This window comes from Eleutherodactylus coqui, chromosome 1 (assembly GCF_035609145.1).
Source record: "Eleutherodactylus coqui strain aEleCoq1 chromosome 1, aEleCoq1.hap1, whole genome shotgun sequence".
NCBI classification, from domain to species: Eukaryota; Metazoa; Chordata; class Amphibia; order Anura; family Eleutherodactylidae; genus Eleutherodactylus; species Eleutherodactylus coqui.
Window position 1 is genome coordinate 520,580,883 of NC_089837.1, and position 14,848 is coordinate 520,595,730.

Here is a 14,848-nt window from a genome sequence, read left to right on the forward strand (position 1 = left end):
CCCCTATGTACAAGAATATAACTACTATAATACTGCCCCCTAAATACAAGAATATAACTAGTATAATACTGCCCCCTATGTACAAGAATATAACTACTATAATACTGCCCCCTATGTACAAGAATATAACTACTATAATACTGCCCCCTATGTACCAGAATATAACTACTATAATACTGCCTCCTATGTACAAGTATATAACTACTATAATACTGCCCCCTATGTACCAGAATATAACTACTATAATACTGCCCCCTATGTACCAGAATATAACTACTATAATACTGCCTCCTATGTACAAGAATATAACTACTATAATACTGCCCCCTATGTACAGGAATATAACTACTATAATACTGCTCCTATGTACAAGAATATAATTACTATAATACTGCCCCCTAGGTACAAGAATATAACTACTATAATACTGCTCCCCTATGTACAAGAATATAACTACTGTAATACTGCTCCTATGTACAAGAATATAACTACTATAATATTGCTACTATGTACAAGAATATTACTACTATAATACTGCCCCCTATCTACAAGAATATAACTACTATAATACTGCCCCCTATGTACAGGAATATAACTACTATAATACTGTCCCCTATGTACAAGAATATAACTACTATAATACTGCCCCCTATGTACAGGAATATAACTACTATTATACTGCCCCCTATGTACAAGAATATAACTACTATAATACTGCCCCCTATGTACAGGAATATAACTACTATAATACTGCTCCTATGTACAAGAATATAATTACTATAATACTGCCCCCTAGGTACAAGAATATAACTACTATAATACTGCTCCCCTATGTACAAGAATATAACTACTGTAATACTGCTCCTATGTACAAGAATATAACTACTATAATACTGCCCCCTATGTACAGGAATATAACTACTATTATACTGCCCCCTATGTACAAGAATATAACTACTATAATACTGCCCCCTATGTCCAGGAATATAACTACTATAATACTGCTCCTATGTACAAGAATATAATTACTATAATACTGCCCCCTATGTACAAGAATATAACTACTATAATACTGCCTCCTATGTACAAGAATATAACTACTATAATACTGCTCCCCTATGTACAAGAATATAACTACTGTAATACTGCTCCTATGTACAAGAATATAACTACTATAATATTGCTACTATGTACAAGAATATTACTACTATAATACTGCCCCCTATCTACAAGAATATAACTACTATAATACTGCCCCCTATGTACAAGAATATAACTACTATAATACTGCTCCCTGTGTACAAGAATATAACTACTATAATACTCGTCCCCTATGTACAAGAATATAACTACTATAATACTGTCCCCTATGTACAAGAATATAACTACTATAATACTGCTCCTATGTACAAGAATATAACTACTATACTACTGCCCCCTATGTACAAGAATATAACTACTATAATACTGCCCCCTATGTACAAGAATATAACTACTATAATACTGCTCCTATGTACAAGAATATAACTACTATACTACTGCCCCCTATGTACAAGAATATAACTACTATAATACTGCCCCCTATGTACAAGAATATAACTACTATAATACTGCCCCCTATGTACAAGAATATAACTACTATAATACTGCTCCCTGTGTACAAGAATATAACTACTATAATACTGTCCCTTATGTACAAGAATATAACTACTATAATACTCGTCCCCTATGTACAAGAATATAACTACTATAATACTGCCCCCTATGTACAAGAATATAACTACTATAATACTGCTCCTATGTACAAGAATATAACTACTATACTACTGCCCCCTATGTACAAGAATATAACTACTATAATACTGCCCCCTATGTACAAGAATATAACTACTATAATACTGCCTACTATGTACAATAATATAACTACTATAATACTGCCCCCTATGTACAAGAATATAACTACTATAATACTGCCCCCTATGTACAAGAATATAACTACTATAATACTGCCCCCTATGTACAAGAATATAACTACTATTATACTGCCCCTATGTACAAGAATATAACTACTATAATACTGCCTACTATGTACAATAATATAACTACTATAATACTGCCCCCTATGTACAAGAATATAACTACTATAATACTGTCTCCTATGTACAAGAATATAACTACTATAATACTGCCCCCTATGTACAAGAATATAACTACTATAATACTGCCCCCTATGTACAAGAATATAACTACTATAATACTGCCTACTATGTACAAGAATATAACTACTATAATACCGCCCCCTATGTACAAGAGTGTATTGGGGACACTATTATCTAATATATTCTTACTTCCACAATAGTATTTAGCACCCAGAATGACTATTATTAATAAAGTGATATTTCTGTCTGCTGTCACATTGTACGGCCGGTTATTATCTCTTCGCCTCTTATTCCATGGAATCGCTAACAAAGCCATCTCATGTGTCATTGTGTTCAAAATAATGGGAGATTCAGGGTTTTCCGGGCACTTATTCATCGGGTCGAGAAATAATTTCGGTTTTCTGCTCCTGTGATATTGGGTGTTCGTACAATTATATGGTGGAATAATATCAAGAATAAGATGTTTTCTGGGATAAATTGCCAATTTTTTTTCCTTTCTATTTTTATTCTTTTTGCCCAATTCCTGTCATTGTATGAGAGAATAAATATAAAAATTATAAGATCACACTGGAATAAGCTGCTGTGTATGTGCAGCAGGAATAATATCATTCCTGCCTGTTATGTGACTTGTATCCTTCCAGAGGCGGAGGTTGTAGCTGCGGGGCTGCAGGACACAATCTGTAACAAGGCCCTCATGTACCCTGTTTCCCTGAAAATAAGACATACCCTGAAAATAAGACATAGCATGATTTTCCAGAATTTTTGAAGATGCAAAATGATTTTTCAGGCTCTTTGAGGATGCTTGAAATATAAGCCCTACTCCAAAATTAAGCCCTGCTAACAGTTAATAAAAAAAAGTCAATTTAAATAGTGTCCAGGCAGTTATACATGTAAAAAGGTTAAACCTTGTTGCACAAAAATTAATATAAGACACTGTCTTATTTTCGGGGAAACACGGTGTAAGGAGTCATTTACATTACAAGTATCCTCATATATGGAAGAGTCCGTATAGGCTCCCTAAGGCTGACCTCACACAGGTGAGTGCAGTCCCATCCTCTAATTGTGCCCTTGCACCCTGAATTCATCACCAGTCTCCCCTTTGCAGGTTTCATCTCTAAGTGCGGCTTCACACTTGACAGCGCAATATATTTGCTTTGTGAACGAGTCTGATTTGTGCGTGTGTCTGCTTAGTTTACTGTACTTTTTTGCGCATGCGGTGCTAGTTCATATGTATGCAGAGCACACCCTCGCCTTGGTTTAATGGCTGTCTAGCCTAATTAGGTCCAGATGTGTTCTTTTTTATGGTAGTGTTTCCCTAATCTCCTTGTGTACATGCACATTTGCGCATTCCCCAAAAAACTTCTATGGGGCATTTCATGCACAAGCCACACAGATGTGCAGCAGGTCCTAATTTTTTTGTGCGCGTGAGAAATACACATGCAAAAAAGTTAAAATGAACCTATTGAATTCATTGTATTTGCATTGTCTACGTGCTGCACACTTGAGCGTATTTGCGAGTATTACAAGTGCGAATTTTGTGTGCGTTCTGCATAGTGAATAGAACCCATTAATTTCAATAGGTCCATTCACGCAAGTGTATTTTTTCATGAGATCTGCAAACGCATGAAAAAATATGCAACATGACCTTTCTTGGTGCGTATTTGCATAGAAATCAATGCGCTTCCCTAAACGTAACGACATACGCGGAAAACCTGTGTATTCGATGTGCATATACACATAAAATCAAGGTGATTTTGTGTGTATTTTTGTTTGTGCACAAAGATGCAGTGCAGTGGTGCACACAAATACACGCCAAAGCTGGCGAAAGTGCACTTTGGTTGCGCAAATACACAACTTATTTGCGACACCGAAATGCTCTTACACCCCTGTGAACAAGCTCTTAGTCTTCCCTGAGCTGGTGGGTGTAGACTGCTGCTATTATGTTTTGCACACATAGAAGAGTAGGACATCATTTCGTCTATCTTTCTGTGTAGTACACTCTCATAATTAACATCATCATGGAGGACATTATACAGCAGTACTGAGCAGTTTTGATGTGATTTCAGTTGTTGCGATACAGTTAACACTTATGATAGTAAACTAAATGTGATTTAAGTCTCTTTTCTTCTGACTCCTTCCAGTAGCTCACTCCTCCTGCCCCCTTCTCGCTCCATAGACTTTGACATGAAACAGCAACAAGCAAATGCCCCTGCCCCCCCCCCCCCAAAAAAAAAACTTTCTGTGCTCCATCTCAGTGTCTCAGTTACTAGGGATGAACGTTATATGACAGCAAGCAGTGGATAGTAAATTAAAAGGGAGCCCCTACCCCTTTCCAGTGTCCAGTGGGGATTTTCAGCCAAAAAAACCCCATAATTTCCAGTAAATATCAAGTGATTTGCACATTGGCTAACATATAAGCACAAGTTTGTTCAAAGTACAATGAGTATTTAAAGCAGAGTAAAGCAAAGTAGTTGATCGTCTAGGGCACCATTGAAGTCGACACACACTTCATGAATGAAGCTTGATCAGCCTCCGGTAAAACCGCCAATGATGCCCAACTGACAGCTCTCATGGGCCTGATGTGCAGCCCTCTGGCAGAAGTAAACCCTGACAGGACCCTGGATCGAATGTGATGTGCAATCCCCTGATTGAGTCAAGGGCTGCTTTTGAGGCCCACACAATATGTCTGGTTGACCATCACAGCATTAGGATTTTTAACTGATCTGGCCAATTACGGTGGGATCCATCTCAAATCAAGTGTTTTCATTGCCTAGAAAATAACCCATTGTCCATAAATTGTTTGGGGGTAACGTGGATCAGATGAGGGGGTTTTCCTCTTTAAATCCATTGTCTCCCCAGGATTTGAGTAACAACTGACAGCTACTGATGATCTTCAGCAGAGTAACCATGTTATTGGGAAATCGGAAAACATAGACCAAATAATGGTCTAGCCAACATCTGTTATCTATGACCACATTAAAGAAGACCTGTCATGTCAGAAGGTTCTGGCTCTGCTGACTCCAACGATGTGTCCTTATTTCCTTTTCTCCCCCATATTGCCCCTTCTCAGTACTTCCTTAATTTCAGTTCCCAATGCTATAGATAGGGCAGGTGGGCAGTCTCTACCACTCACGATCAATCAAGTGGGATGGCACTCATGGATAGTGAGTGCTGAGGATCACCTTCCTGACACATTCACAGCTTCGGGAACCGAGACTAAGGAGAACTGTCACGGGGGACAGAGGGGAGTAGAGAGGAAAAGAGAGACATCGTTGGAGTCAGCAGCCGGTCCTGCTGACATGCCAACATGCCAGTTGTTTGATAGCTTAACAATTGAACTACTTGAATTACATCTTTCACCAGATAAGAGTTCTATTGAGATAGGAGGCCAAGATTTGCCCACTCTTGTGATTATGATGTGATGGACCCAACAGAACAGGGTAGCCTTGATTATAAAGTGTGGTGAACATCTTTATGAAACCAAAGTCGTATACACCCAACTTGTTAAATCTATTGTTTTACAGACCTTCAAGATGTGGAGTTGATGAATCCTGCTCTAGAACAGTGTTTCCCAACCACAGTCCTCGGGGACAGTCAACAGTTCCAGTTTTCAGGATATACTCACAGGAGCACAGGTAGATCAAACCGTGATCTTGTTGTGACAGATCCACCTGTGCTAAAGAGAGGTCTGCTGCACCCAGGTGGACTGATATTGGGAACATCAACTCCCATTGTAATTTTATAATTGTAAGGCCAAGGCAAGTTGGAGACATGTGCCATAGGATACCAAGGAACAAGATTGATGGAAGACTCAAGTCACACATTGTAATTCATGAGCAACTCGAGTCGTGAGTCATGCCTCCCCATCATCTCACATGGATACTATGTATCATAAACCTTGCCAATAGAGATCATGATGCCAACATCCACAATAGTAACAGTCAAGGTGGACATCATCATGCATTGCATAGAGAACTTTAATTTGTATCCATCTTGCATGGCACATCAGAACACACAGTACATGCCTCCATCCCGCCCTAGCCTTAAATGTGATATTTGCATATTTTAATATTGTTTTTTGTATGTGTAAATTGCACAATTTCATTATGAAATATCTATAAATATGCTTATAGGATATCTTCTCCTAGTCGATGGAGCTGGAGTAATCTGTAGAGCATTGGGTAGGGATGCCATTGTTCTTCTTTGCTACAGGCTTGCAATTTTCCCCTACTTCTCTTTAGGCGTCCTTATTTTTTAGTCTTTCTAAAAGCTATAGTCCTTTTACAAGGGGCGTGGCTCAGTAGCTCAGGGGGTGTGGCTAATGGGTGTAACCTATGCTGGCTCTCTTGATCAGACTGAAAGCAAATCCATCTTGATCTAGGGTGGTTGCATGTAAGATGTTTTGTTTTTTAGTGTTTTATTTTTATTTGGCAGTCAGTTCTGTACAAAATCAGTCTATGACCAAGAAGCAATGTATCATCTTTTCGAGAGCCGCCTATACAGTATTAAATAATGTAGCGATATAACACTGACATATATTTACCACTCAGTATTGCCATTGAATGACCAAAGATAACTGGCATACAGAGTCCAAATAAACTCACAGTAAATTGCTTAAATAAAACTCCCATACTGCAATGTGCAGCCCACAAAATGCTGAAATAATACGCAGTGACCAAATAATACCCTCTGGAACAGCCCACCTAAAACCACTATGTATTTCTACAGAATACTGCAATTCAGTTAGAAAAATACCACCATACACCACTTCTAGCTATTTTACTGCAGGAAGCAGATAGCCCCGTACATTGCATAGTGGCCCTGGTTGGTACTACAGGCTGAATTGTATTGAAATGAATGGGATTCAGCCTGCAGTACCAACCTAGCCCACTGCATAATGTTTGGCGCTGAGTGATTCCTGCAGCAAAACAGGCACAAGTGGGACATCCCTTTAATTTTAACCCAAAAACCTTCCTGGGGCCCTGAGAAATAGGAGCCTGGGGCCACTGCCCAATTTTTCCCAACCTAAAACCCAGTTTTTTTGTTTTGTTCGGTTTTAGGAGGGTGTTTTCTTTTTTCCTGGTAATGTGGGCATACAATACAAATTATAGTTATAGTCCTAGAAAACATTTACAGCGAGCAGACAATGGTTAATAATAACAAAATAAGTCATAGTCACTGCTCTGTTCCTGCCGCTCCAGCCCCACCACTCCCATCCTCACCACTCGTCTGTCTTAACTTGCCTGCAACAGTGAATGTGTGTATACACACATAAGTGCGGCAACCAATCATTGACCTCAGTGGTATACAGCTCAAGACTTCTGAAGCCAGTGATTGGCTGCTGCAGTCACGCGTGTATATGGAATTTCACCACTGCAGCCAATAAAGAACGCTAGTGAAAGCAGGAACAGCGACATTGTGACTATGTAGCAAAGTTTAACCCAACCTGATAACTTGCTGCAAAAAGGTGCCTTATCTCAACAAAAACTATTGAAAAGCTATTGAAAGGGCAAGACAAAGTTAGCTACAGTTTATGCAATGTGTCTTGTCAAGTTAAAACTTTGGTACATCTTTAGTTTGTTACACCACAGAATACCCCGCTACAGAGAACCCATCATGCTGAATATTCAGCCTGACTTATAGGCAACCGTTATAGAGAAGGAGGAGCTGAGCAGATTGAAATAAAGTTATGTAAGAAAAGATTAACTATAACTTGTGTTTTCTTGGTCCAATTCTCTGGAAAGGCTTAGGAGTCTGGTAGGCGGTTCTATCAGTGATTGACAGATATCATTGTGTGTGCAATCATACAATGACTGATAGGTCCGCCCACTGGACCCCTAAGCCCAGAATGTGCAGATAATAGAGCCAGAAAATATAAGTTACACTGAATCTTTTTCCTCAGAACCAGGGTCGTTGTATTACTATAGTGGGCCTAGTGCATAAAAAATGCTTCATCACCGCCATCACTCATTCCCCTTCTTCTCTGAACTTTGTTTGTGGCTTAAGAAAATAATAAACATTCATACTCACCAAATCCAGTGGACTACACTCCACCATCATTCTTCTCGTCTAGAGTACACTCCACCATCATTCTTCTCGTCTGGAGTACACTCCACCATCATTCTTCTCGTCTGGAGTACACTCCACCATCATTCTTCTCGTCTAGACTACACTCCACCATCATTCTTCTCGTCTAGACTACACTCCACCATCATTCTTCTCATCTAGAGTATACTCCACCATCATTCTTTTCGTCTAGAGTACACTCCGCCATCATTCTTCTCATCTGGAGTACACTCCGCCATCATTCTTCTCATCTGGAGTACACTCCACCATCATTCTTCTCATCTAGAGTACACTCCACCATCATTCTTCTCGTCTAGAGTACACTCCACCATCATTCTTCTCGTCTAGAATACACTCCATGTTACCATACAGCGCGGCACGGGGTCCCGCTGTCGGCGCGCGTCGCTCCGGCGTCGGCTCCAGCAGCCTGGAGCCCTGTGTCGAGGTTATCCCAGCAGCTTGGGACGGCCGGTGGGCGGCGGCATGGGCGTGTCCACCCGTAGGGTGCCGCCCGCACTCCCCCGCTCTTCTTATACAGCAGTGGGTGGAGTTGCCTCCTCCCACTCTCCGCCCGGGGGCGGAACCTTGTGGTTAAGAGACTGGCAGTGATGTGAGCTCACTGCCAGTTATTGGTTCTGCTTTCATCTAGTTAGTCTGTCTGCAGTTTACCTCAGCCAGTCCCTAGGTGTCTGTCAGCCCTGCTATCCTTTCTCAGCCTGTTTCTGTTGGTCCTGTTAGCCCCTAGTCTGGTCTGTCCCAGTCAGCACTAGTTGCTATTCAGGTCCTGTCTATCTGCCTGTGAGCTCCATCTCCAGCCCTGCTTGTACTTGTAAGTTTTGTTGGTTTGTTACACCTGCCTCTTCTGTCGGCACTCTGTCCCCTGTTAGTAGTTCCATCTAGGCAGTCGCCAGGTCCCTAGCCAGTGCAGGGACCGCCGCCCAGTTGTCCGCCTGGGGTTAGCCAGGGCCGAGGCAAGTAGGCAGGGACAGTGGGGTGCGGGAAGATCAGGGCACCCCAACTGGCGCTCGGGGGGCAGAGTGCCGTAACATAATAACTGGCCCTTAAAATACTTTTTTTTCATGGCGGCGATCAGCGCCCTTGCAAACCAGCTGCAAGACCTGGTGCCGGTGATCCGCGATTTGTCAGCTCGCATGGTGGCCCAGGAGCAGTGGGCGTTGTCGCAGGGGCAGAACGCCTTTACCAGTCCCGAACCCAAGTGCCCTCTCCCCGAGGTGTTCTCTGGGGAGAGGAACAAGTTTTTCGTTTTTCAACAGGCGTGTCGCCTGTTTTTTCGGATGCGTCCCCGTTCTTCGGGCTCAGAGGCCCAGAGGGTCGGGCTTATAATGTCCCTGCTGCGGGGCTCTGCCCAGACTTGGGCCTTTTCTATTCCCGAGGGTTCCCCCTCCCTGCAGTCGGTGGACTCCTTTTTTCAGGAACTCGGGGGCATCTTCGATGAGCCGGACCGAGTGGGGTTGGCGGTTTCACGGTTGCTGGCGCTGCATCAGGGGTCGCTTTGTGTGGAGGATTATTGCTCCAGTTTCAGACGCTATGCGGGCGACACTGCATGGAACGAGAGTGCCCTGAAGGACGTTTTTCTGCAGGGTCTCTCGGACGCGGTCAAAGAGCTGTTGATCTCCCATCCCATTCCCGGGTCCTTAAAGGAGGCCATGGAGCTAGCGGTGAAGGCAGATAGGAGGCTCAGGGCTGGGAAGCAGGACAGGCAGACCAGTAGAGTCAGGGAGGTCGTTTGTCCTGTTCCTTCCTCTTCCGTACCAGTCTCTGTTCCCGAACCTATGGAACTGGACCCGCTGGACCCCAAGGAGCGACGCCGAGTTCGGTTATTGCATCATCTCTGCCTCTACTGCGGGAAAGCTGGACATCGGGTGATAACCTGCCCCCTGAGGCCTCAGCGCCCACAGTCCGAATCGGCAGAAAGACTCCCAGTCCTAGGCGATTGCAGGGAGGGTCGCCTAGGACCACAGGTACGTCCTAGACTTCTAATACCCTGCCAGGTTAGATTCCGGAACTTCTCCCGCCTAGGGCAGGCATTTATTGATTCCGGAGCAGCCGCTAACCTGGTAAGCATGCGTCTCGTTGAGCCCCTGAGGGCGGAATTTTTGGCGCTGAAGACGCCAATTCGTTTTGCTAGCATTGATGCTACTCCTCTGGCTTCGGGCTTGGTACGATGGAGGACCCCAGTGTTACAACTCACTGTGGGGGGTCGCCATTCGGAAGGTCTATCATTCCTGGTAATGGAGAAAATGTCGGTAGACATGGTACTAGGGATGCCGTGGCTGGCGTTGCATAACCCCCAATTCGATTGGGCCACTGGGGAGCTAACCCAGTGGGGCCCGTTCTGCCATAGCCATCGCGCTTCCCATCCTCCCTGCTCAGTCGAGACCGCACTCAGTCCCCGAGGTCCCACTTACCTTCACACCCCGTCCGCCTGCCCTGCTGCTGATGTCGCCACCGATGCCCTGCAGGGGGGACGGAAGAAAGGGGTGGGGTCTCGTATGCAGTTGCGTTGTGAGGAGAGTCTGTCGGTGTTTGAGCCGTACAGGGCGGGACAGAAGGGGTACCGGTCCTCTGGAAATCGCAAAAAGAGGGGTCGCAGGGGGTTCCATAAGTCTGTGTCGAAACCTGTTGTCCCTTCGGTGATGCCCACCTCCGGTCCCCCGCCGCCCACCCCGGTCCGTGATGAAGTTGAATACGAGGCCCAGGAGATCCTGGATTCTCGCCGGGCTACAGGAACCTTACAATATTTGGGGGCCCGGAAGAGTTTTTTGGAGTAGGATAGCTCAGATGACAGTGATTTTAAAGTTGGAGATGCCTCAGATTTTGAAGGCAGCGTCATTGGTAGCGAGGATGGGTCAAAAGACAGTGGTGAATGGTTGGACATTGACTCGGAAGACGACCTGAAACCTGACGATATGTCAACGGTTGGCCCTGAAGGAAATGGGGCAGCCACAGACTACCGAAGTCATGGACCTGAGGATCAGCCCATGGTGACCGCCCAGGAGGGTCACATTCTCGGGTTGGTACAGCGTTTTCGCAGCCGCCTCCTGGATAAGCCTGGTCGAGTTTCCGGGGGCCCGGAGGTCCCCCGTCAGAGGGGGGGTAATGTTACCATACAGCGCGGCACGGGGTCCCGCGGTCGGCGCGCGTCGCTCCGGCGTCGGCTCCAGCAGCCTGGAGCCCTGTGTCGAGGTTATCCCAGCAGCTTGGGACGGCCGGTGGGCGGCGGCATGGGCGTGTCCACCCGTAGGGTGCCGCCCGCACTCCCCCGCTCTTCTTATACAGCAGTGGGTGGAGTTGCCTCCTCCCACTCTCCGCCCGGGGGCGGAACCTTGTGGTTAAGAGACTGGCAGTGATGTGAGCTCACTGCCAGTTATTGGTTCTGCTTTCATCTAGTTAGTCTGTCTGCAGTTTACCTCAGCCAGTCCCTAGGTGTCTGTCAGCCCTGCTATCCTTTCTCAGCCTGTTTCTGTTGGTCCTGTTAGCCCCTAGTCTGGTCTGTCCCAGTCAGCACTAGTTGCTATTCAGGTCCTGTCTATCTGCCTGTGAGCTCCATCTCCAGCCCTGCTTGTACTTGTAAGTTTTGTTGGTTTGTTACACCTGCCTCTTCTGTCGGCACTCTGTCCCCTGTTAGTAGTTCCATCTAGGCAGTCGCCAGGTCCCTAGCCAGTGCAGGGACCGCCGCCCAGTTGTCCGCCTGGGGTTAGCCAGGGCCGAGGCAAGTAGGCAGGGACAGTGGGGTGCGGGAAGATCAGGGCACCCCAACTGGCGCTCGGGGGGCAGAGTGCCGTAACACTCCACCATCGTTCTTCTCGTCTAGAATACACTCCACCATCATTCTTCTCGTCTAGAGTACACTCCACCATCATTCTTCTCGTCTAGAGTACACTCCACCATCATTCTTCTCGTCTAGAGTACACTCCACCATCATTCTTCTCATCTACACTACACTCCACCATCATTCTTCTCGTCTAGAGTACACTCCACCATCATTCTTCTCGTCTAGAGTACACTCCACCATCATTCTTCTCGTCTTACTTCTGGGGCCAGCTGTCACATGCCCATCTAAGGTCATCATGGCTATAACCAATCAATGGCCTCAAACGTATTGAGATCAGTGATTGGCTGCAGCAACCAGTCACATAAACAGGCACATGACCGCTAAGCCCAAAAGTAAGTGGAGATCTCAGGTCCTGGAGTACTGGGGGCTAAGTATATCTTGTTTAACTCCTTAACGACACAGAAGATGCAGTTACATCCTGTGAGTTTGGGACTTGTATGGCAGGGATCTGTAGCCAATCCCGCTCCATACAATAAGGGTGCTGGCTGTTTCTTACAGCTGAAGCTCACTGGCAACCACCACCATCAGTGTGAATGCTGATCGCAGCTATTAACCCTTTAAATGTCACTGTTGATTTTGACAGCAGCATTTCAATTCCCCAATTGAAGTTCGGGGGTCCCAGGCGGACCCCGCGATGTGATCGCAATGTGCCATTCAGTTGCATAGCAGCCTGGTGTCTTCTGAAAGACCCCAGCATTGCCTGTCAGATCGAGGTATAATGTAATACTATGATACAAGTTCAAGTCCTCTGCGGGGACTAAAAAAAATACAAAAAAGAAGTAACAAACAACTTTTATACAACATTATGGCGGTCAGAAAATAAATTATATTTTTTGAAAGTTGGGAGGAAAAAAATAAAATTTTAAAAAAGAAGCGGTCTTTAAGCAGTTAATTATTTTTTAAGGTCCGCAGTACTTTTCAACTATATCCACATCCTGAGAGGGGGGTTGCACCAAAATTGACTTTTAGCACCAGTACGTAGGATAGGTGATAAAAGGGATCTTACTTCTGAGACCTTACCTATCCTGAAAATAGCAATCCTGTGTCCCCCCTCTCCATCTCACTGTGGCCTCACTGCACCACCCATAGTGGGAAGGAGTTGGATGGAACAGCAGTCGCACATGCGCAGTACCACTCCATTTGTCTCCAGTGAGGGCTACCGGAGCCGAACAAATACTTACACTCGGCTATTTCCATCAGCCCCATTGAAATGAACGGAGCACATTTGACCACTGCTCCATTTAATCTCCATGTTATTTGCAAATGGGTGCAGCAAGCCCGAAGTGATAAGACAAGGGGGACACAGGACCCCCCATTCTTGGAATTAGTGGGGTTAAGACTTCCACCCGCCAACTATCCTTTGAATAGGTGATATACGCTTACATTGGGAATATTATGCTTTATATATTTCATTTATTAGTGCTTAAAAGATAGTAAAATAGAATTTTAATAGAATTAGTCAAATTAATATAAAAGTATTACAAAATGTCTAAATATAATATATAAATGAATACATTAATATTCCGCCTGAATTCTATCTGCCATTAGGAAATATTTGATATATTTAATAATTTAAGATGAATTGTGATAATTAGGCTTATTGTTAGATCTGAGCATATCTCCCCTGTAATTACTTCTTAATGCCAGCCCCAGCTAGAACAATACTCTGGGTAAATATTCTTCCATCTTCCAATATTTTTGCAGTCAGGGAACATTTTTTTTAATTTTTTTAATCCAAGTAAAACACAAGCAAACGGAATAATGTTGAATTTGAATGCGCGAGAAGTAATGAACCTGCTGTCTATTCCGCGTGACCTTATAACGAGGAGCAGAGTACTGCTAAAGAGACATTAGGAATAATTATTTATTACGCCGAGTGTGAAAATTGGGAGAGAGAATTTCAGGCGTGCCGCATCGGCGGAACACTCCTGCTAATGAGTTAATTCTCCGAAGGATAAGGGTGCAGACATGATTATTCAAAAGTTTTTAAAAATTAGAATTCCAATCAGATAACTTTTTTCTTTTACTTTTCCATTATTAATGAGTTTGCAGATTTACTGTAGAATCCCCAAAGATTTTTTCTTTTCCAATCCCAAACTCATGAAAATATCAACTTGTTAATTTACTTCACTAATTCTACCCGGTTAGTAAGACAACATGGAAGCCTTTTGGGCCTTTTTTTTTTATTTTTTACTTGTTAATGTTTTTTTAGGGCAGGGGGGGGGGGTTGCTTGCTAATTTATTAGTTTTCTTCTTAGTTCGTATCACGGCCGCCTACCACAACCAGCGTAAGCTCTGCCCAGCTTCCTCTACCATCCTACCAGAACCCAGACATGTGGGACACAAACATGCGCTCAGCCTGCTTCTAGAAGCATCAGTGCATGCCGCCATCTTTTCTTTTCATTGCACTCGCATTTGCGATGCAATTTTTTTTTTATGCCTGCCATCGGAAAGAATGGGGGAGCCTTACACAAGATGTGCCCAAAAATAAGACATGCAGGAATTTTTCTATCTCTGACCATCGATCCAAGAGAAAAATCGCTCATGTGCATTACATCATTAAATTCGATACATCATTTTCATGCGCGATATCTGGCGATATTACAATCCGTCAGATATCGTACGTGGAAATTGCCTGTGTTAAAGCCCCCTGAAGGCCACGACCATGTAGCACACCAAGTATCAGATCCACGTTAAGTTCTTCCGGAAGCTAAGCCTTAGGGCGGCTTCCCACAGATGTATTTGCACGTGCGATACGCAGAGGATA

General features: G+C 44.1%; 1 protein-coding gene across 1 annotated transcript in view; it reads left to right on the forward strand.

Annotated features, from left to right (window-relative positions):
- The window catches only part of LOC136607062 (teneurin-4-like), a 175,796-nt gene that overhangs the window by 152,930 nt on the left and 8,018 nt on the right, over positions 1–14,848 (forward strand). Inside the window, exon 3 of the mRNA XM_066589022.1 lies at positions 5,684–5,845. Within this exon, the coding sequence (XP_066445119.1) occupies positions 5,684–5,845 (162 nt within the window). The remainder of the gene's footprint in view (positions 1–5,683; positions 5,846–14,848) is intronic.